We start from the raw sequence: 24,389 nt of genomic DNA on the forward strand, positions 1-24,389 counted from the left end.
AAACACGGTGGTAAGCACTGCACTGGGTCGTTCAAAAGTCTGCACACCAAAAACTGTCACTATGTACGAAATCTGAAGATTTGCAGACAAATCTGCAACTCTGGCATCTCTGGTCGTTACCAAGATCTGGGAGGATGAGATTTTACCGGAGGAATGGATGGAAGGAATCTACAAAAAGGGCGACAAGCTGGATTGCTGCAATTACCGCGCCATAACTCTGCTGAACGCCGCCTACAAGGTACTCTCCCAAATCTTATGCCGTCGACTTTCGCCGATTGTAAACGAATTCGTGGGACAATATCATGCAGGATTTATGGGCGAACGCGCTACCACGGACCAAGTGTTCGTCATCCGCCAGGTTTTGCAAAAGTGCCGCGAATACAATGAGCCCACACATCACCTATTTATCGATTTCAAATCAGCCTACGACACAATCGATCGAGAACAGCTATGGAAAATCATGCACGACTACGGATTCCCGGACAAACTGATACGATTGGTCAAGGTTACGATGGATCGAGTGATGTGCGTTGTTCGAGTATCGGGGATAAACTCGAGTCCCTTCGAAACTCGCAGAGGGTTACGGCAAAGTGTGATGGCCTTTCGTGTCTGCTATTCAACATGGCTTTGGAGGGTGTGATAAGAAGAGCGAGGATAGACACGAGTGGGACGTTATTCAGAAAGTCCGTCCAGCATACATCGGACTAAAAGCTGAGGCCAAGCGGATCGGATAAGGACATCAATGTGCCAAAGACAAAGTACATGAAAGGCAGGGGCTCGAGAGAAGATAATGTCAGCCACCCATTACGAGTTCTGATTGGCGGTGATGGAATTGAAATGGTCGACGAACTGGTATACTTGGGTTCACTGGTGACTGCCGATAATGACACCAGCAGAGAAATTCAGAGATGCATCCTGTTGGGAAATCGTGCTTACTTTGGGCCGCCCAGGACGCTTCGATCGAACAAAATTCGCCTTCGTACGATCTTAACTATCTTCAAAACGCTGACTAGACTGGCTATCCTCCACGGGCACGAGTCCTGGACAATGCTTGCGGGTTTTTGAACTGGGTGTTTTTGAACGGAAGGTGTTACGAACCATCTTTGGCGGAGTGCGGATGGAAGACGGTACGTGGAGAAGGCGAATGAACCATGAACTACACCAGTTGCTGGGAGGACCAACCCTCGTCCAAACGGTCAAGGTTGGGCGGTTACGGTGGGCCTGGCATGTTGTTAGAATGTCGGAGAACAACCCGGTTAAAATGATCCCCGATAATGATCCGACCAGTATAAGAAGAAGAGGCGCGCAGTGGGCAAGATGGATCGATCAAATTGAGTATTTATTAATGATTGACAATAAAGACTGTCCCTGAAAGTATGGACGCACTTTGATTTCGCTGTAAATTCACGAGTGTTAGATATACAAACTTTTTCGATATGCTGATAATATTAGACTACAACAACAGAATATTATTCTCAACATTTGCTACTTAGCCATTGTAGACTGGCTGGCGCACCTTTTTGCAAACGTTCCTCATTAAATTCCGTACAGACTTCTTGACGATAAGTTTTGACACTTTTTTCCAATCTTTTTCGAACTGTTAAATGGTTTCGGCTGTCGAGACATGTTTCCTAAGATGTGCCTTCGTTAATGCTCAAAAGTCCTCAATTGGTCGAAGTTGTGGGCAAGCTGGTGGATTCATGTCTTTTGGGACGAAAGTGACATTTTTGGTAGTAGACCATTCTACCGTTGATTTCGAGTAGTGGCAAGAAGCAAGATCTGGCCAGAAGACAACAGGATCATTGTGGCTTCGAATCATGGGTGGAAGTCGTTTTTGTTAACATTCCTTGATGTATATTTCGCTGTTTATTGAAGCAGTGGTGATGAAGGGTTTCGAAATCTTACCGCAGCTACAAATTGCTTGCCAGACCATAGTTTTCTTACCAAATTTTTCGACTTCAATCGATGTCTCGGACTGGTTTAACACTTGCCCTTCTCGCACCGTATAATATTGTGGTTCCGGCAAGGATTTGTAATCCAGTTTTACGTAGGTTTCGTCGTCCATGACTAATGCAGTTCAAATTTCCAGCAAGAATCGTATTGTACAGCTTTCGAACCCTCGGCTTGCCGATGCTTCTTGTTTCGGACTACGTTTTGGTTGTTTCTGCTTCTTATAGGTTCGAAGATTCAAACGTTCTTTAGCACGAAGAACATTTGACTTCGAAGTGCCCACTTTTTTGGCCACATCCCGAACTGAAACCTCCTTCTTTTGCTCGAACGCCTTCAGTTTACGTTTATCGAACTGAGGGTTAGCAGGACCTTTTTCGACCCGTTTTCGGTTTATCCTCAAAGGTGTTATCCTCACCGAACTTCCTGATTGCATTACGCACGGCTTTTTCACTTACTCCTTCCATTTTTGCTATCTTTCTCAGTGACAGTCCGCGTTCTGTGCACCATTTGTACACAATTTTTCTGCTGAAAGTCCACGCATTTCGAAACAAACTAATGACTGCACAAGTGGTTAGAGAAGAGTGTAAACAACAGGACGCGACCATAAAAATTGACAGTTTCTGAACCATTGTGAAATGGCAGTGGTTTTTGGTTGCGTCCATACTTTCTGGTACAGTCTTTATTATTGTCTCGTGTAGGTGTCACTAAAGTGAAGTCTGGCTCCAACATCGTATTATTTCAAACACACGTGATTCGTGCTTCTGTTTAGTTATCTACTACTGAAATATGTGACATTTTGGAATAGTTCCCTGAATTTTTAATTTTAGTATGCTTCCGAATGCCAAATTTTCTGAAATATTAGCTGCAATGGTTTTTAATTCTTACAAACATTTCAATCTAATTTAGCCGAGATGTAGTTTCTTCTGCTAGCATTTTTACGCGCACGTTGTCAACTGCTGAACACATTTGCTTGAAACTTTATTTTGTTGTATTGTGTAATCTGGTTTACATTTCAGCTCCTGATTGTACTAGTAGTAAAAAATCATTAATTTCATAACTTCTTATCTCAGCGCGATGAAACATCTACCACGGCTTCAAACTTCTCGCATATGTTCGATCCAACCATCATCGATCGACAGGCGCTTGCAACAGCCGTGTCTAGTACTACCAATTCATCGGCGTCGTCTTCGCCATTGTCCCAGCAGCAACCGGGAGTTGTTTCCGCTTCCGGCACCAATGGTGACCTACAGAAAACGGTATCGATGGACAGTGGCAGCAGTGCCACTGGCAACGGTACTACGGAAGATCACGGTTCGAAGGGTGATCTGAAGGACATTGTAACGATTGGAGAGCTAGGAGGAGGAAACGGAGAAATGACAACCGTTACCCACGTGCTGATGGATGACGGGATGAATGATAATAACAGCAGCTGTGACGAGAACTCGAGAAAAACCAGTACCATTAGTACGGATTATAATTCGCATGAGAATACACCGGAAAATACGATCACATCGGGCAGCCAGATGCAGCAACAATTTGTATATAGCGAGCTGGAACAGGATTCAGGTGCAGTCCCAACGGGAACCCAAGAGCCCGGGGTAGATATAACAGATCAGTGTATTATTACAGTGCCATTAGCAAATAACGACGAGCATAGTAAAACCGCTATCACTACTACTAACAGTAATACTGAAATTTCTTCTAGTCAACCAGTAGTTAGCAAACAAGTATCTGTGTCTACTATTACTACTACTACTACTACTACTACTACTAGTACTCCCACTGCTACAACAACTACTACTCCAATCACTACCACTAATAATGCAACGGTTAGCAATGGCCCAGTTGATTCTCCGAGTGCAGAGAATGTGACACAACAGGCTCGAGAACGTAAAATGTCGCGTTTTTCCGTCACGCCGGTTGTTTTGCCAAATGATGATACCAAACAGGCAGTTGTAGAATCATCAACACCGCGGGCACCAAATGAATCAACGGCTACTGCCGTGGAGCCTGCGTTCAATGCTGAACCACAGCACGTTCCGACAGAGTCCACAACAGAACAAATCTTTGCACAGGCATCGAATGAAATTCTTCAGCAACAAATACTTTCACAACATCAACAACAAATAGATTTGTACCAGCAGAGATTAGCTCTGGAGCAACAGGCACAACAGGATATGGATCTGCATGCCCTCCAACAGTTTCAGCTACAGTTGCAGTTTCAACAACAGCAGCAACAACAGTCACAGATGGTATCAGAGCTTGTAGCTGCTGAATATGAACTCCAGCAACAGCAGCAAATGTACCAACATCAATTGGCTCAGCAACAGCAATACCAACAGGCAGTTCTCCAACAGCAACAAGTCCAACAGATGCAACAGCAACAATCTCAGCCGTCGTCTATGTCCACTCAGGTCTCAATCGATCATACATCACGTGATTCTTTGCCTAGTCGTATGCCAGAAACACTCGAACAGTTGAAAATTGGTCTCGAAAGTATAACTCACGTGCACGTGATAACGAGCAAAACTTCCTCCGCTAGTCTGTCCAGCTCGTCAGCACACTCGCTACAGCAATCACAGCAACAGCAACCGATCCAGCAGCAAGAGCTGCTCAATGATTACCTCGTCCAGCAACAGTTTTATCAGGCCCAGGATAGTTGCGTAGCCGAATCCCAGTCGGAGATCCCCCAAGAGTGCGTTATTGATGGGAGCATAGTGCCGATCGAACAACAAACGCAGCCACAGCAGCCGCCACAGCAGCCGCCACAGCAACATTTGTTACACACATTGCCCGCTTCGCAGGATATCTCGCTGTACAACTCGCGGCGAACGTCAACGGATATGAATGTGCAACCAGTCGAGGCACAACCAATCCAACAGCAACCGCAGTCACAAACTCCGCATTGTTCGATGCCCAACTCTGTTGCAGCAGTGAGTGCAGCCGAAAGCGATGCTAGTACTCCTAATCTGCGCGATCAAGAGAAACGACTGTCCAACCAGGGTAGCGTCGATCGTATCGATAGGTAGATTGATAGTAAATTTCATGTGCTTTCACAGCTGATTCCACTCTCGGTTTTTCTTTGCTCTTCTTTCAGTTCCGCCAATAACTCGCTCGCAGATTTACACCAAAAGTTAGCTCAACTGACGTCCGCTCAAATTAACGAGCCGGTAGTACAGCAACCGTCGCAGCACCCCAAGCCACCGCAGTTGGTTGCATTGGAACAGCAGCATGCCCACACACAGGTAAGTAACAGTTTTTTCGGTTAAGAATTTCAAACATTTATGCAAATTCTGTTTTGTAGCATAACTCTGCTGTGTCCAGTCCGTTGGTGGAACATGCGGAAATAAAGTTTCCGAATGAAGCTAAGCCAATGGTTCGGAAGGTGTCTCGCTTTCAAGTGCAAACCGTGCAAGAATCTCCCAAAACTGATCAGTCACAACCGCAAAGACAACAACCAGCACAGCTGCCGTTGCTTATTAATCAGAATGATACTCAGCACAACTTCAACCAGCAACAGAAAGCCAACAACTCATCCCCGACAGACGAAAAGTCCTGCCAGGCATTCCTCGCACAGCCCCAAGCTCTACATCAACAACCACAACAGCAATTCTGCGAAGTACCAACAACCAATGATCTGGAAGCCAAACTGAACTTAGTGATTCCGAAAACTCCAAATACGGACAGCGTTCAACCAACATTTGCAACAGCTTTGCAACAACAACAACAACAACAACAACAACAACAACAACAACAGCAGCAGCAGCAACTTCAACAATTTCAGCAGCAGCAACACCAGCAAATGCAACAACAGCAAATACAACATCAACCCCAACCGCAACAACAAATGATGCCGATTCCTCAGCAGCAACAACAACAGCACCAGCAGCCAATGATTCCAGTAGTTCCTATTCAACAACAGCAAATTTTTCAACAGCCTATAATCCAGCAACAACACATGCAAGCTATTCAACAGCAGCAGCAACCGTATCATCAGCAGCCTGTACAACAGCAGCAACAACAACAACAACAACAGCAGCAGCAGCTTCAAATGCAAGTACTGCAGCAGCAGCAGCAGCAACAGCAACAACAACAAATCTCCCAGCAACCGCAACCAATGGGGCAACAGATGGTACCCGCTGCTTCGATGCCAATTTCTCAGCAATTGGTTTCGGTGCAGAATGTTAGCAGTGAGTATTTTTTTTTTGATTTTATTCCGTTGTATGTCGAAAAAGCCCATAAAATAGAAACACCCATGTCGAGGTGTATTTCCGTGTCGTTGTCTCAATGGCTGAAGGAGCTTAAACAATACAGTCGCGAACGAAATATTTTGGGCTCTGACCTTACTGTTGAAGCTTGGGCCCAGTTGACATTAGTGATGGGCAGAACCGTTCATTTGAAAAAAAAACCGTTCAGCCAGTGTAGCACTTCTCCTATGTAGTGACAGCTTGCCAAACAGGCCAAAACTTGACAGGACCATTGTAAGGATTAATGAAGTGATGGGCAAAACCGTTCATTTTGAAATAACCGTTCAGAACAAGAAAGTTCAATAATTGTATGTTTATGCAAAGACTACACGAGAGCTTAGGTTTAGTGAGCAAAATAACAAAGAAAAAGGTCACTCGAATGAGGATTCGTAATGTCGCACTTTTATCAGAGAAATGCCGTTCTTTAGCAAAGTACTATTGATCAATCATTTGAACCGTTCGCGAACGGTTTGCCCATCTCTAGTTGACATCGTCTCGATTCTTCGTAGGATTTGAATGTCAAATATCCCAAGAAGCCAATATACTTGGTGTCATGTAGTATTTGTATAAAAAGTGCTGGAAATAAAATGTACAATACTGTGATTGGTCATTGTTAGCCTAGTCCAAATCAATCTTCAGCATAAACGTACAGTAACTATGAATCTATCTCGACTACTGCAAGAAGGTAAAACTTCTACAGTTTTTATTCAAAGACCATATTCCCATAAAGAGAACTTTTATGTTGGAAAATTATTGAATCCAGTCTACACTGCTTTCAACAAGTGTGGTATGACAAATACACGTGAAATGCCTCGAGCATGCATACTTGCAAAAAGTGCTCTCACAACTCGCGATATTTTTTACTGTCCCAATTAGACTGACTATTGAAGTCATAGCCAGGAAGTATGTCTGTTGTTCGGCATACTCACCGAGGGATGTCATCAAAAAAGTTGTATCATACTGCTGCCGTGGTTTACTACTTATAATTGGGAGTGATGTAAATGCTCACTATGTCATTGTGTGTAAAGGCTCTGAATTGATGAAGCATGTAGACACATAGTCAACGCTGGTAATCGTCCATCTTTTGCGAGATCTGGAAGATAAGAGGTGTTAGACTCTTAGTTCCGACAAAATTTCGGTTAATTGGTTCATACCCGATTTGTTATCTGATTGTACGTGTAACACGTCGGTTAAATAGTCCCTGGTCTGAGAAAAAAACAATACTTATTTATTAATTTCGATATTTTTCATCGATGTATTTATCCTGAAAAGAGATACAGTTGTTCCAACGGCATTTCAACATTTCTACACAACTTTCATATCAGGATTTCTCCTAAGCCTCATACAACGCTTCAGCGATAATCCCATCTATCGATGCAAATTTGATTCCAGCATGCTTCTTTTGAGAACGAAAAATAATCGTTGGGGACTAAATCGAGCGAATATGGTAGATGGTAATGCCATTCGAGTTTCAATTCATGAGATTTAGCCATTGTAACGATCGACTTAGTTCAAAGTTCAAATGGCTGTCACTTCGACTTCCGGAGATATAATGATATAAGTTACGTAACCGACAAGTTCCACATTTTTCATGGGCTAAATTTTAGGCTCATTTAAAAGTTACAATTGATCTAGTTTGGAATGGTTATGGTGAACATTTCCGGTTCGACAGATGTAATTTTATATGTTACGTAACCGATAATTACGATTACGTATTTTTAATGCGCCAAAATTTTCCAATGATGTATGAATCGATTTCGAAAGACTCGATATTAGTGATGCTCAATTGATTTGTCACATATCGTACCCTCAAATCTACAAATTGGTACCGCTACGAAGCGGGTATAGTGACTAGATTTTACGGGTACAATCAAATAAGTAAATTACCGAATGCCTTGCATCATAGGAAGAGTCTTGCCCAGTTAGATTTTGTGCGAGCTACTAGAGGAATTCCTTGGTAGAATGCTAAACTTACTAGACTAAGGAAACCGCTTGGTTGCACCTACGTGGTTAAAGCCGCTAATAAACAACAACATCTACAACGACTTCCTTTGCAAGCAAGCCTAATCCCTTCTCTTTTGCAGACGCCGCCGCCATTTACTCGGAACAAAATGCGCTGGACTCCTTCAGCAGTGAAGATATCGGGCAGAACCTAGTCGCTATTCAAACACATCTGCGTACAATGCAACTGATGCCCAGTGCACGGCAGCAGCTGCAGTTGCTGCTCCAGCGGCAGAACATCGAGCACGAAGAACTCAAGCTGCGACACTTCCTCGAGTTGGAAAAGTTTCTCAAACAACAGAAAGATGAAATGAAACCTCCCCCGGTCCAAGCTGCCGCCGTACAAGCTGCACAGCCGGTGCAAGCACAACAGCCACAGGTTCCGGTATCGATGCACGTCATCCCGGACATCACATCGCCTACGTTGACCGTAAGTCGAGGCTTCGATCCGGCGACGATCACTACTGCTTCCTACAGCAACTATAGCAACAGCACTGGTGGCAGCGGCGGCAGTGGACCCGATATCGACACCGATCCAACGCTTACGATCGTGAATGAAACAACCAAGTAGAGGCTGATGTGCTGCCACGACACTAGGTAAAGTTACAGTAAATTAGATCTATACATATATTGTAGTAGTCTGACTATAGAGTGTTTATCTTGCTAGAGGAATTTACTGCTAGTAAAACTGGTTTTATATAAAGCTACCATTTTTTGGCAGTTCCTATCGGCGATCGTAAAATGCTACATGCTAATTCTAAACCAAAAAAAAATCATTTAATTTCCTACACTGTTATATAATGGAATGTTCAATTTTTCAACCCAAAAAATAAAACTACTCTTCACATTGTGTGGAACACGTGACGATGGCATTCCAGTTTAAAATTTATCGTTACGATTTCTGTCTTGCTACTGTTCCGCACAGTATACATCTTCTGAACTTTTAGTTAGGCCCTCTCGCCCAACCTGACGACATTAGAAGACCCAATAAGTTTAGATTTTTGGCTCGCCAAAATAAAAAAAAAATAAGAATTCTGCTGGACGGTTTTTTTTCTCAATATATAAACATAGAAATGTTTGTCCCTAGAAGAAGAAAGGTTATTTACTTGTAACGCATTGGATTGAAAGATACACGGCCGAAAGAAGAACATTGTGAAAAGAGGGAAAACAATCGCGTATATTTTATATTCGAATAACTAAGTATAGTAATTGATAGGCGCTTTATTTTCTAGACGAAATATCCATACAGATAGGCAAAGAAAACTGGCCAATGATAGAAATGATAGGAGTTGAACGCGACTGGTTCATTATGAGGAAAATATATCAAAATGAATGTAGTCCGATTCTGCTTGTGGTTTTCTCATTCCGCTGGAAAATGAATCAAGTGTTTTCCCACCATATTATGTTGTAACTTAATATGTGCTTGTTGCTGTGTGTCAATCCTTTTTCTCTAAGCCGCCAAAGCGCTAGGAAATGAAAAAATACACTTTTCAAAGACAAAAATCTAGGGCATTGATAACTGGGGACGTGGAACCTACAGTAAGGGGGGATGTGTTCAATTGAAGAGATTTGATAATGCATATAAGAAAAAAAAAATGAGTTTGGTTATAATTGTGATGAACGAGAGAGACGAACACGGACTGCTTTACGGATGGATGTGTGGTTAGTTCAAATGGATTATGCACATGAACGAAGATGAATTCGCAAAGACAGTGAGGAGAGGTCAAGGGAAATTTCATCAGAACAACCCAGATTTGACAGGGTTCGCATTACTTTATTGTATTATATATTCTATTCTATATTTAATGAATTGAAAAATAATTAAGATATTAAATATCTACTAAAACAGGAAAAATGCAGAAGCAGCAAAAATCGTGTTTTGTTTGGTGATGTCGCCCATCCGAAATGTCCTTCATTCTACCTATGTTTGATATCAACATTAACATGTTGGTTTCCTGTAGTATTTTTCGTGAGTGACAACATTCAAAAGATAACTATCTAAATTTCATAACATTCTGATGCTTGGTTCACGAGTTACAGTGATTTTAGTGACGCTAGTCTTTATTTTTCCAAACAATGGATTCGAAACAATTTCGTGTGTTAATATATAATTGTTTTTTTAAAGAAAAAAGCCTTGACTTGCTACAGGGACTCCATCACAAACAACCATTTGTCGGTGTTCAGTGTTGTCACGGAAATAATCAAAAGCGAAATCCGCTGAAAGCTTTGAGCAAACACGCACCTAATACGTGCGAAGTTCAAAACTAAAATGAATCCAATCTGCGCGTACCTCTTTTTCAACAACTCATGTTAAATTATAAATTGTACAAGAAATACCCTTAAAATATATGCTCAGCACGTGTAATGTGCATAGCTATATTCCGATTCTATTATTTGGGGTAATTGTACCAGTAGTAATGTCAATTGTCAAGTAATATAGTGATTGACAGTAAGAAGTTATATAAACGCAAAATTAGTATGAAAAATGTGAAATACTTCGATAACAGTAATTTAAATAATTGAATCGAATGAACAAATTTGAACAGAAATAGCAGGTCTCATTCTGACAGTTTGATTATACGGTACTAGCTGAATTACTCGGCGTTGCTCGGAAATGTTTCGTGAAGGCGAGACCGCAAAAAAGGTCTAGAAATTGTTCTGCTCACTACAATACTCTGAATGTAGTGAAACACAACATAAACGGTAATCCGGTTACAATACAATACTCCGTACACGTTCAGGTTGCTCACAGCCAGTGTCCCATCTGAAATCTCACAAAAGTCATAATTTTCACGGTATCATTTTTGCCTTTCTCTATAGAAAGGTAGTAGAATTGCTGGAAAACCGACTTTCGAACGGAGCCTCGGAGACCCATAGTGTTATATACCGTTCGAGTCAACTCGACGAGATCGGAAAATGTCTGTATGTGTGTGTGCACCTTTCAATCAATTTTTTTCGTGTTCAATTTGCTTTTAAATGTAGTATATCAATGTAGTAGTATTATGCAATAGAAATCTTCAGAGCTCTATTCTAAACTTTTTTAAATTGGATTATTTCGGTGAATTTCTGCTGTAATAGGGTAACATTTAGGCATTTTGGCCCACTTTTGAAAGCAGTTGCACAATATTGTGAAATTAGTGTATTAATTCAATACAATATGGTCAAATTTCAAACAAAGATTACTAATACACATCTTTTCTACGATATGAAGCATGTTGTGAAATAATACTATCGAGACTGTGTTTGTAATTATCGATTCCAAATATCATGGTTTTTGTTTATTTTCGCCATCCCGATTATATTTTGGCCCATGATGAAAATATATTTTGGCCAGAGCATATATGGATTATCTGTATTTTCGCCTTCTTTTCAAAATGCTCTTTTTACTTGATATAAGTAAATTAAGTTAACTTATAGCCAGAGATGGCATTTCACTAGAGTGATACACCAGGGCGTAGGTTTCAATTATACACTGCGGATACATTTGCTCCGCTCCACACAAAGAGGAAAGCGCACTTCTTCTCAGTGTCCAGACAGACAGGACTTTGAGTGCGTGCTTGTGTTGAAAGAAGCTGGTGCGAGAGAATTCGCACGAATTCGCTTCGCACGAATCGCTCTCACGTGCTCTCGCCTAAATACACCCAAGTGATCACTGACGCGTGATGTTGAACGAACACTCGTGTGAACTTCAGTTAATAGAGAGTAGATCTGGCCTTGCTATGAAAAATTTGCAATGAAAGCTGAAAATTTAACAATAAATTGTTTTATTTTGCTAATTTTGCGTGCCCCACGCTTCTTCTACGTAAACCATACACCAGAGTGCTCACCGGCGTGTACACTTCTGTGAAAGTATCTGCATCCACCTCAGAGAATTTATTAGCTAATGCTCTATCACTTTGGTGCGATTCAGTGGAGGACGTAAAAGGAAATAAACAAACGCACTCATGATGCGTGCACACTTTATACAACAGTGGTGTATATATGTGAAAGAGAAGAGCTCTCGTTGAAGTTGTCAATGCGAGGGGAGAAATTTTGCTTGCTTTTCGTCACACAGAGGAGATGGACATATCTGCTTATCAGTGCATTAAAACTTCATTCAATTCAATTGAAACTGAATGTGGAACACATTGACGATATCTTCACTGCAGTAAACTTCACTCTGACACACACAATGTTTGCTGACGGCTCGAACGAGCAGCATTCAGTTCATCACTCGTTTCTCTTCAATCGAGGCTCAGTTTAACCACCGTCAGTTGATCTCTTGAAGTAACAAAATATCTCTTTCAATAGTGTGAGAGCGGCCTTCAAGTGAGGTGCATGTAAACATTCGAATTGGTTCAAGATAATAGATGAAAGACTAATCAGATAGCTGAAATATCAATCACAGAATACACATAAATTAATTGTTTCCTCCTTAAGTTTTCATTTTTAACACTTTACTCCATTTATAATTCTATTCGTTCGAAATTGCTTGCTACCAAGAGCGAAAACAATGAAGCAGCTAGACTACTTGGCACTTGAAACTGAGCAAGCAAAACTTCAAATGACTAGGTACGATTATTCAACTGACGATGATTTCTGGGAGCTTCACTTGAAAATGGCAGCAAAAGTCAAATGAATAAGAAGGGATATGCTGACGGTCAGTGGCCATAAATTTCATTTTCATCTTATATTATTCGATTGAAAATGAAATTTTACCGCACTGCTGCTTATAGCTTCCCGAATAAATCCTAACCATATATTTACGTCCACAAACATAGTATTTCGAGGATAAATTATTGTTCCGTTCCATTTTCTCGTATTGTTTAGAAAACGATAAATCGACGTTTCGGGTAATCTTATTGACTATTTCTATTATGATCAGGCCCGATTTTACAACATACCGAATAAACAGTTAAGTGACGTTACTATATGAATAAATGTCAATTTTCTCAAACTGTGTTTAGCGAAAACGACAAAAAAATGGTTATATATAAACACGTTAGTAAACACAGTGTACCATTTTCCAGAATTTACAAACCTCAGTAGTTTATTGTACCGATTTGCAAAAAGTGATAAATTATCCTCGAGTATGATGTAGAGTTCGGATAAAATATTATAGTTTATCCACAGACTAACAGACATGACAGTATGAGTAAATTCTTATAAAAATAATTTTACGTGATGCACTAGTTCCACCTATATTGTACTGCGCGAACTATTTACTATCGGTACACCTCTTGTGTTATGTGAAAGTTTTTTTTACTAGTTGGTTTCCCCTCGTTTGTCTACACCGATCAGATGCTTGCAGGGATGCCAGATTTCATCATAATATTTGAAAATGAATCATCACAATAAATTAGTGGATTACGTTGATAATATATTTAACTTTTTTAGCGATGTTGGAAGGTAACCATTCATTTTTCTCAACGTGACTCATCTAGATTATTTTTTATTGTGTTGGTAATTTTCATCCGAAATTAAGTGGCGGTAGACCAGAAGCAAGTAAATATTGTAACAAAACGGGTTCGATTTTGTATTGCGTTGGAGGATGAGAAGTAGCACAATTATGTATATAGTTTAGGCAATATGTATTAAATCTGTATCCTGCATGAAATTCGCATGGACGTATACAAATCAATACATTACAGGTAATTCTGTATGAATGGCAATTCTGTTGGTAAATGAAAAAAATAAACACAGTCTAGATGACAGACAGGATGTTTTTGACAGGGTAACGTGGCGACATCATGACATATGCGTGTACTGTCCCAACTAAAGGAATATTCGGAATGACCGTTAAAATGATTGAAGAATCTAATTTGATCCTGTCTGTTAGTCTGTGGTTTATCTATTCGACGAACTAATCAATTATTAAATCGAACGGGTAGCCGTAATCTGATACTGAATTGGTCTGTACTGTTCATAAATTTAATATACACGAGAAGCAATGAGTGTGATATTTACATTCAACAATGTATTGCTGCTATATTGGGTACGAAATAATAGATTTTATGTTCCATACAAGATAGAGCTCTTCTAAATGTGCATAAGAATAATCCAGTTGAGCTGACGAGAAATAAAACTTGCCACTGGTAGACCGAAATCAGCATTTTGGCGATCTTACTTTTGCTATATCAGATTTTTTAACTCTCATTCCCTAAATAATAATAAAATATTTGTTGAAATGGCTATTTTTTAGTTGAATTCACCAATTAAACGTGCTGTCATTTCTTAGCTATAAGGCACACTTCATTTCCATTCAACTAATTTTTTGGTTGAATTAGAGAAATAAAACGCTGTTTTCAACCAACATAAAGTCGTTGAATTGACTTCTGCAATTTGCAGCTATATGGCGCACTTTCTCCGAAAAAACGTTAACACCGTAATGACTACTAGCCACTAGATGGCACATTACTGCCGAAAAAAAATTCAGTCGCGATTGTCTTTTCTATATTGGCAGGTATAAACACGATGTTGTATTGGAGAAAAAGACATAAACGAAACCAAAACTTCTTTTTGAAATTTTTTTTTCTGAATCGCTGTTTTCTTCATTCGACTTCGCGAAATTGACTCTTTCACTGAAAACTTTGAGCACTCGGAAAACAAAAACCGAATACAAGTAGTACACCGGACGGCGTACCCCGGAAGGTTGGAGGATACAACAAACATCATTTGACATATACAATTAGAGTGCAAAATTCAAAACTCACTTCAATGTTCCGCGAAAATACATTATTACGCACAATCGCTTCAAACGCGCACCAATTCTGAATAAATACACTCGCCACTAAGAGTTTACGACATTTTTACATATCGGTTTAGAAATTTAAATAGGGGTATATATCGTAACACATGCGCAAAACATCAATACAATTTGCAAGCAGTTTCATCAAGACTATCCTTTTTAGCTTTTTAATGGATTGTTTTACTTTGACACTTCTCTTAAGTTTTTGGCTAAGAAACTTGTTAATAGAAGCTGTCTTTAACCAATGTTAGTGATAGATAAATAGAGTCAAATTTTCAAATTTTAATCACAAAATTAGTTGTCTATGAGAATTTCGTTTAGATTGAAATATTGCTGGTTTGTGTCCACACATTTTCTAAAAACTTCGCTCATTTATTGCAGTACATAGTTGGAGCATTATTAAATAAAGTCATATAAAACAGTACTACTACGATAATAGCCATAGTGAATTCATGTCAGATGGTTCAGAAGTAGTTCTTTATAATTATTTTATTTTAATCACCTGCACCATAACAAATAAAGTTACCACAGCACAAAAGATTTTTAAATAATTTGAACTATACCAGTTGCCATTTCCAATTATGCAGGTTGATTGTAAAGCTATTCTAACTATCAATAGAACAAAGTCATCTCTAATTTAGCTATTTGCTCAAAGCGCAATTCTTCAATCTGTCTACTTAAAAGCTAAAAAATATCGCTATATGATATTGCAATGTACGACGTGAAATAAGAACAGCTGGACTCCGATGTTTAAATCGTCTTTTTCCTGTTTCCGCACAAATAAACGTCTAGAAATCATTTTATCGATAGCTGGATACAGATAGAAGGAAGACTCAGCGCCATTCAGTACACCGTCGGCCCTCATAAGGACTTCAGAGAGCCCCTTGACCAATACCGAATATCGAGCTCTGTAACATTGATGTTGACAATCAGGCACCTTACACAATATCAAAAGTCTTATGAAGAAAACGCATTTTTTCTTAAAATGTGGGAGGTATTTTGGACATTAAAAATTTTAATTAAAAAAGATTATTTTGCTTTTATTTTCATAATCCTTACTTTCAATAGCTCGTATTTATTGGCCTACTTCATTACACACACAAAACACGTCGTTTTTGAGATGTTATATCTTTGTAAAATGATTGCGAAAATTCTACCTCCTCTCAATTTTTCGTCATCTCTAGGTATCAACTGACTGCCAGATTTTAATAAAATATTTTTTGCAAAAATATCTACTATATAGGAGAAAATAAATATTATGAGAAAGGCAAGTGCTGACCCAGTTCGACGGGTTCTTCTGGTGGACGATGAGACCTATGTCAAGGCTGACTTCGGGCAAATTCCAGGTCAAAAATTTTACTTGGCAACGGCTCGAGGGATGTTCCAGCCAAATTTAAATTTGTTGTTGCCGACAAATTTGCAAGAAAAATTATGATTTGCCAGGGCATTTGAACCTGTGGTAAAAAACGAAAGTTTTCGTTACAAATAAGACAATGACATCGGAACTATACCAAGAAGAGTGTCTCCAAAAAACGAATTTCGCCGTTCATTCGATTTCACGACCATCCCGTAATGTTTTTGCCAGATTCGGCAAGCTGTCATTACAGCAAAGTCGTTTAAGAATGGTATGCAGAGAAAGGGGTCCAGTTTGTTCCGAAAAACCTTAACTCACCCAACTGCCCCCAGTTCCGCCCTATTGAGGAATACTGGCAATCAAGAAGAGGAGACTCAAGGCAAAGGGAAAGCTTGTCGAAGACATCAATCAAATGACGACCTGGTGGAATAAGATAGCTAAAACGATGGACGAAGAAGGTGTGCGCCGCCTAATGAGCCGTGTTGCAGGAAAAATTCAAGAATTCATTCGAAACCGTGACGAATAATTTTATCCGTATTTTTTCTTAACAGTATGAAGAAAACGCTACATTTGTATAAAAAAGATCTTGAATTGAATAATAAATAACTGAAATACAGACAATTGCCTTTGTTCTAATTCTATCTGAAGCAAGCTTTGTAATCGAAACAGTCAACGCTTATGCACACTCCTCTTACTTCCCTCTTCTACTCGTCTCTCCTTCCTCCACGGTTTGGGGATTTAAATATATATATATATATATATATATATATATATATATATATATATATATATATATATATATATATATATATATATATATATATATATATATATATATATATATATATATATATATATTAATATTGTTTAAATAATACAATAAACCCCTGTTTTTCGAAATACAAGAATAATAATTTATATAGGGTTATTGTACCAATAGTCATCCCATTAGTAGAGTCGCCATATTATTTCCGAGTACTCGACTTTCAATCAATGAATTTTGATAAAACCGGCACACTCTCTTTGCTTTGGTTCTAAGAAGCAACACTGAAGAGAAAATAGTTGGGAACTTGTTCAATATTGGTGTTATGGCGACGCGAAAACTCAAAGCGGCTGCACCTATTTTTATCTGAAAGACCGAAAGACAGTCTATGGAACAGAGACAGTAGATCTCACTCTAACTAATGGTTTTCTGCTGAGATGATATATATATATATATATATATATATATATATATATATATATATATATATATATATATATATATATATATATATATATATATATATATATATATATATATATATATATATATATATATATATATATATATATATATATATACAAAAGAGGCTCCCTGCTCAGCCCACAGTGGACTCCCATGCCATCTATGATTTCAAGTGTTCAGTACTTCATTCATCACTCAATCCACAGCATATATATGTCAATGTACAAATTTGCTGAGGAACGATTTGAAATGAAATCTGAATAAATATAAAAAATCATAAAGAAAGAAATATGTGAACTTCAACAGAATGTGTTTCTACTTTGAGGGAAATAATAAAACAATAAATACATTTATCGGCGATTCGGTGGAAAACCAGTGCAACAGCAAGAAAACAATAACAAACTGCTGGTTGGTCAAAATATTGGCCGAACGGAACGAACGTCTTGGAAAATCTTTTACATTGGATAATGGAAAATATTCTTCTAAAAGAAGCAATAATCATGGCGTAAGTTTCAGTTCTGAATTGTAGATATAAAAGACATGTCACCATTTTCAACCAAACTGTGATTTAACTGGCACCGTCTTTCGCAGTAACAGCAATAATATGTGCCGCTTGTGCTTATCGGCAAATGGGATTACCGAGCCAATCTGCTATGACCAACGTGATCAGTTTCTGCTGCAGAAAATTTTCGAATGTACTACGTTGCAGGTAAGGAAAGTCCTTGGGAAAGAAGGTGACGGAGATAGACGGGGTAAACACTAGTAAGTTTAAACGTGCAAGTACGAAGGGCGGAGTCGAGGAAGTACGATTATAATTTATTCACTGATACCACAGCTTCAATAACTAGTGTATATGAACATTTTCTACATTCGATGTTTATCCTTTGAGAAATACTCTAGACAAATTCAAGTTCTATTATTTTATTTTATTATTCGCAATTAGATTTCATATTTGTAGTAGGATAAATACGTAAAATTGTATTATGAAACAAAAAAAAAACAAAACACGTCAACATTGTTTTTTGTTTGCTTTTCGATTCGTCTTCGACTCATCAGTGCATTAGCAGTTTATGTTGAGCTATTAATGCTACCTCCCAGTTCAAACCGCAAATCACATTTACGACTGCATAGCAGTTTATGTTCAACCGTGAGGTGACATTGACAATTCAGCAGTTGTCTGGACTAGACGCTTCACGAATGTTGGTTAAATGAATGAGCTCTTATTTATGCGACAAAGTTCTACGTGTGCAGTTGGGTTCGTGTATTTCTTCACCACCGTATCCTGACCGTTGTCATCCGATTGGCCAACGATCACTGGAGCGACGAAGAAAATACAGCAAGTGTCTCTAGGGGTGTTAAACTAATCCATGGCGATATTGAATCTCTTTGACTTCCGTGCTTCTCAACAATCTTTCCGCTCGACTACTCTTCTCCAACCGAGGTTTCATCTAACCACATTCAAACTACATTCAAACATAAATTAATTGTGAGATAAATTATAACCAATAAACATAAACTGCTAATACAATGATGAATCGAAGACGAAACGTAAATCAAATGAAAATTGTTATGTGCGCTTAGCACAAACCTTGAGCTACCAAAAACCCCTAAATGATGTCTAGTATTGCTTTGAATATTTGCCGTAATCGAAATTGTTTAATTTTTTTTAGATAACTCCATTGACCGGTATTCCGTCCTCGTTGTGCACCATTTGTAAAGCGCGTCTAGATGAGTTCTATCAGTTCCGTTGGCAGTGTATTAAAAACGATGAGATTATCCGTCGTATTGCTGATAATTTCCCGAAACCACAGCCCACTGAAGCAGCTAGTCAAAATCCCAAACAGGAGTTAATTGAACCGCAGCCAAGTGGCGATACTGCAGCTGCACCGGTAGACGATTCGTCCGAATATAACGTTACTGAGAAAGGGCACTCGAATGAACGGGAAGCACATGGACGATTTGAGCATAATCATCATACACAACATCAAGAAACCGTTCCCGCAGGAAGATTGGAACAGCTCAGTTATAACATTGGAGATCATAACCATCCCAATCAGTACGGTGTGGGTCCACCACCAGCTTCCACTGTACCAACAACCGATGGTTTTCCCCCGGACACAAAGTATTCGGTGCAGCATTCCGTTGTGCAGCAATTCGAGTTTGCGGATTTTCGGAGGAAGCGTGGTCGCCCTCCCAAGCAAAAATACGACCAGTATCACCATCCTGTCGTGAAATACGGCGAGAATTCTATTGACGGTATCAAAACACAAAGATCGATAGACTGCTCTGACTCTGGCCCAATGATTGAAGAACCCGAAACCATATTGACTTACGGTGAAAATTCTTCCAGAGGGAGCGATTACCAACATGAGCAGATTTATAATGGTTGGAGCAACCAGCCAAAAATCAAACTAGAACAGGTGGATCATCATTCGGTACGTTATGATGAGCCACCCCCCGATGCTCACGAACAAAAGCATGAAGATTATATGAAGCATTCAACAATTAATCCGGCACAACCTATGCTTATACCGGACGGTTTTGTGAAACGAAGCAGAGGCCGACCACCGCGAGAAGGGGGATGCCCTAACCAAGACCGAACCGAATACCGTTTCCAATGTCAATATTGTGATGCTAGATTCAAGGCCGCCATCAATTTGAAGTTACACACAAACACACACACTGGTGAAAGGCCTTACAAATGTCAACTGTGTGACAAGTGTTTTGCTCATCCGAGTAACCTGAGCGTACACAGCAAACTCCACTCGCAGGAACGAGTAAAACGAGAGGGCACTCATTCCGAGAAGAAATTTCAATGTCCCTACTGTCATACACTGTTTGCACTTGCATTTCAACTGAAAATCCACATTAACACTCACACCGGACTAAAACCGTACGTCTGTAAAAATTGTGGCAAAGGCTTTGCCCAACCGAGTAACTTACATGTACACGTGAAAAAACACTGTCACAAACGAATGGACTACGATGCCGTTTCGCTTTCAACCTCTCATCAAATTTCCTCGCATCCAAACCATCAAACATCGCCACAAACAAGTTATCAGCCATTGCCGTCGCACCATCATCCTCTACCGCCGCCGCCACCACCACCGTCACAACAAGAGCATTCGTCGAGCCACATATCGCAAACAGCTCCCAATCCGAATGCAGGTGAACCGAATCATACTCATCCATCACACCATCAACAACAACAACAATCGATAGGAGCAACACCTACCGTGGTAGAACATCCCCAAAAGGTACATCAACACGATGTACCCCCGGTCAGTACAGCCAGACCACTTCCATTGAGCATACCCTCGGTAATGTTAGTTTAAACATCTACAATACAATGGATTACCTGTAAACTAGAGCAAAACCTTAATCAAAAGTACGATCAGATTGTGTAATATCGAAACATTCAGTCTAAGTCCAATATATTTTAGTTATATACAAGAGAATAATGTTTTTTATACGTACTATTTTTGCAGCTAACAGCTAGATGTATAACATTTTAATTCTTGTTCATATATGTATATGTACAATTTGTTACTGAATAAACAGAGAAATATTGAAGCCATCTTAAGATATTCTCATCGTTTCGTTTTATTTTATTACTTAAAATCTCATTGTTTCCATTTTTGCCCTCCCAATAATTGGGTATAATTTGCAGAAGTCAACATTGCTCTAAAGTATACGTAGTCTTTTAATTTAAAAACTACAGGGTAGTATACGAGGCAAGACCGATCACGATGACATTAAAAATATCACAAGCACGACGTTAACGAACCGCACCGAGTGCAAATCAGTTCGATACCAAGAAAGCCACGTCATTTTTTTTAACTGATCCAAAAATCAGTCCCATAAGAACATACAGAACAGGAAAATTTTCGCAAGCAATAGATCTCGGCGCTTTCCAGCGCTACATAAAATAAAACCGTAAAAGGTTCACTTGCTGATGTGCACAAGCAACCTTCCTTTCTTTATTTACTAATTCATTGATCTACGAATGAATCACATGAAATCTAAAGATTTAGCATTATTTTTGCAAAAATCTCCAGATTTCGTCTTATTTCTGTAGATTTCAACGAAAAATAATTAAATATTGATACATCATTTCTATAATTTTGTTTGGCAAGTCCAACTATAAGCTATTGATTTTATGCAAAGACATCATATTAACAAAATATCCAGCTCTCACATTTCCCAAACAAATCTTTGGCAACATCCTTTTTTTTGCGAGCATGGCGCCCTCAGGCGAGTCCGCATCGGATCTCGTACATAGAAGTAGGGGAGAGAAATGTCAAATTCGTACGCGCCAAAATAGCAGCACTACGCACCCATACGATTGACATGACATGTTGAATGAGACGCCGTGCGATGGCGTTGCTGAACTGAAAATAGATTTCGCTCCAAGCTGACAGGGTTTGTTTTATGTCAATGTACTAGTATAAAGTTACTCATCAAATAACGCTAGTGGGCTCACAATTTTGCGATAGAAAATTTATTCTGTTATATCTTTAAAACTTGATGATATAGAATGTTTTTGTCATTGCGCTTCTGGTGAAACAGTTCTCAACTAACTCTAATTAAAACCACCCTTCATTTTTTGTCTAAACAAACACAACAACTTAAGTCACGGTTCTATGGTATACTCATTTTATAAGAGTTTTCAAGAGATGTTGATAAATCGGAAGAAAGTATCTAGGATTTTGAAACGATGGCATACATAATTTACCAGTATTTACTCAACGAACCCGTTCAGAAGACCACTTTAAAATTATAGTCAACAATTTAGGGTTATTGCAATCTTAATCATCCCAAATGAATCTCATATACAAAAACCTCCAGTTAGAGAGAGATCTGTCATCACAATTTAATATATTGGGGTAAGGAAAGGGTAAGGTAAAAATAGATACGATCACTTTGAGCATTCTCGTCACTATAGCTGATGCATCGCACATTTTTCGCTTTATTTTCTCTGGGATATTTTTTTAATGGCCGAAGTGAAAAAGTGATAGCGGTAACATCACAATTTTCGCTGAGTTATCCGCAAAATATAATTAGTACAAGATTCGCGCTTTCATTTTACAATGTCCCAGTTTTCATTTTGTATATCCTTAAGGAGCAAGACTCTTTGCAAGCGTACGAGTAATGTCAACAATGTATGCGTAAAAACAAATTCCAGTACTTCTTTTCCCGATTTTAATCAACAAATCTTCCAAATGGTTGAAAAATGAACCAATCAGTTCTCAGTTCTGCTGGAAATTGCAATTCAAGGAAAGCGAAAATCTTAGTCTAAAACTCTTCCGTTTTCCTTAAAACTGCTCCAGTAAAATTATTTCAGTTTCAGCTTACTTCCACTAACACATTTGATTAGCAAAAAACACATTCCTATATGGATTTATTCTTGTAGAAATTATTGCGATATAAATATTTACGTACCTTCTATAAGTAAACCCGCAAAATAGGAACCTTTAATTTAACACGCGGCAACGGATTTGGAATGTTGTCGTAAAACTATTTATTTTTCCGGAAAACTGCTTTTATAACAGAAAAAATATAGTTTTGTTTATTTTGTGTAGCGCAATCTAATACCAATGCATTGAAGCAGTGTTGCTCACTGTTTTATTAGAGAATTTAAATCTACATGCATAAAATGTAAGCAATTTTCCATCAAGCGTTGGAGAAAATTTATCAAAACTAATATTTCATCCAAAAAATCAGGCCTAACATTCATTTGAGAATAAATTATTGTTAATAAAGATTGTTTGAAACTCAATCGTTCAAGCTACTTTGTTAACTGGTTGCGCTGCATATATGAATACATAGATCTATGATATACGTACCAAATAAAATCACGCGTTTTTTTTAGAAGGGCTAATAAGTTTTCTCTTTCGTCTGGTGGTAAATTTAATACTCTATCATTCATAGCTCGCTTCATTCACAAGTTAACCTGGTTTACTCTTGATCCTTAACCAACTTGTTGAAGAACTGTTCGAATAAAGCACTCTTCTAAGTAATTATGATTTCAAGTTACAGAGCCTTAGCGCTTTCGTCTGGAAGATATCAAAAGAATTTTTGATGTGGAACACATCTTTTTTTTTATTAAATAACTATTTATTGGAATATGAGTTAAAATTAAATTATTAAGATTTAAATTGGGTGTTCAGCCACAAGTGGTGACTTTTCAGCCCTATTATATATATATGATTTGGTTATTACCATGAGGACATCATTTGCTTCCGCAATTCTGAGATTTTTGTATAGGGAAAATTCTAAACCTACTTGTATTGTGTAATGGGGAAAGGGAACTTATATACTAACTTACTAACTAATACAGAGAGCGAATCGATTCAATTGAAGATTGCATCGATTTTTGTCGGAATTTGCTTATAATATTATGTGACATTACATCTAATGGTTCTATATTTGTGAGTCTGTGTACCTCATTTGTACTAAACCAGGGAGGACGCTTCAAAATCATTTTCAGAATTTTATTCTGAATCCTTTGAAGCGTTTTCTTCCTGGTGGAACAACAACTTGACCAAATTGGTACTGCATAAAGCATGGCTGGTCTGAAATTTGTTTATTAATTAACAATTTGTTTTTTAGACAGAGCTTAGAATTTCTGTTTATAAGAGGATATAAACATTTAATATATTTATTACACTTTGCCTGGATTCCTCCAATGTGATCCTTGAAAGTGAGTTTTTTGTCATACGTTAAACCTAAGTATTTACCTTGATCAGACCATGTCAATTCCAAGCCATTCAATTTGAGAATGTGATTATTGTTTGGTTTAAGAAAAGAAGCTCTTGGTTTATGAGAAAAGATAATTAATTGCGTTTTTGCTGCATTTGGTTTAATTTTCCATTTTGAGTT

General features: G+C 38.6%; 2 protein-coding genes across 10 annotated transcripts in view; both read left to right on the forward strand.

Annotated features, from left to right (window-relative positions):
* The window catches only part of LOC131438714 (serine/threonine-protein kinase WNK1-like), a 77,718-nt gene extending 67,648 nt beyond the window's left edge, over positions 1-10,070 (forward strand). For all 9 annotated transcript variants that reach the window (XM_058608914.1, XM_058608913.1, XM_058608919.1 and 6 more), the window contains 4 exons: positions 3,021-4,975; positions 5,048-5,195; positions 5,255-6,140; positions 8,282-10,070. In XM_058608914.1, the coding sequence (XP_058464897.1) occupies positions 3,021-4,975; positions 5,048-5,195; positions 5,255-6,140; positions 8,282-8,769 (3,477 nt within the window). In that variant the 3' untranslated portion in view covers positions 8,770-10,070. The remainder of the gene's footprint in view (positions 1-3,020; positions 4,976-5,047; positions 5,196-5,254; positions 6,141-8,281) is intronic.
* A 7,700-nt stretch (positions 10,071-17,770) lies between these two features.
* On the forward strand, positions 17,771-21,076 carry LOC131437374 (zinc finger protein 7-like). The gene is made up of 3 exons (XM_058606658.1): positions 17,771-18,012; positions 18,099-18,216; positions 19,178-21,076. The coding sequence occupies exons 1-3, from the start codon at positions 17,975-17,977 to the stop codon at positions 20,840-20,842; spliced, it is 1,821 nt and encodes a 606-aa protein (XP_058462641.1). The 5' UTR covers positions 17,771-17,974; the 3' UTR covers positions 20,843-21,076.
* Positions 21,077-24,389: the final 3,313 nt, after the last annotated feature.

The sequence above is a fragment of the Malaya genurostris genome, chromosome 3, assembly GCF_030247185.1.
Source record: "Malaya genurostris strain Urasoe2022 chromosome 3, Malgen_1.1, whole genome shotgun sequence".
Classification (NCBI taxonomy): domain Eukaryota; kingdom Metazoa; phylum Arthropoda; class Insecta; order Diptera; family Culicidae; genus Malaya; species Malaya genurostris.

Coding starts and splice junctions, on each gene's coding strand:
- LOC131437374 (XM_058606658.1), top strand. CDS start 17,975: ATGGAAAATATTCTTCTAAAAGAAGCAATAATCATGGC. Junction 18,013..18,098: donor AAAGAAGCAATAATCATGGC/GTAAGTTTCAGT, acceptor CGTCTTTCGCAG/TAACAGCAATAATATGTGCC. Junction 18,217..19,177: donor TCGAATGTACTACGTTGCAG/GTAAGGAAAGTC, acceptor AATTTTTTTTAG/ATAACTCCATTGACCGGTAT.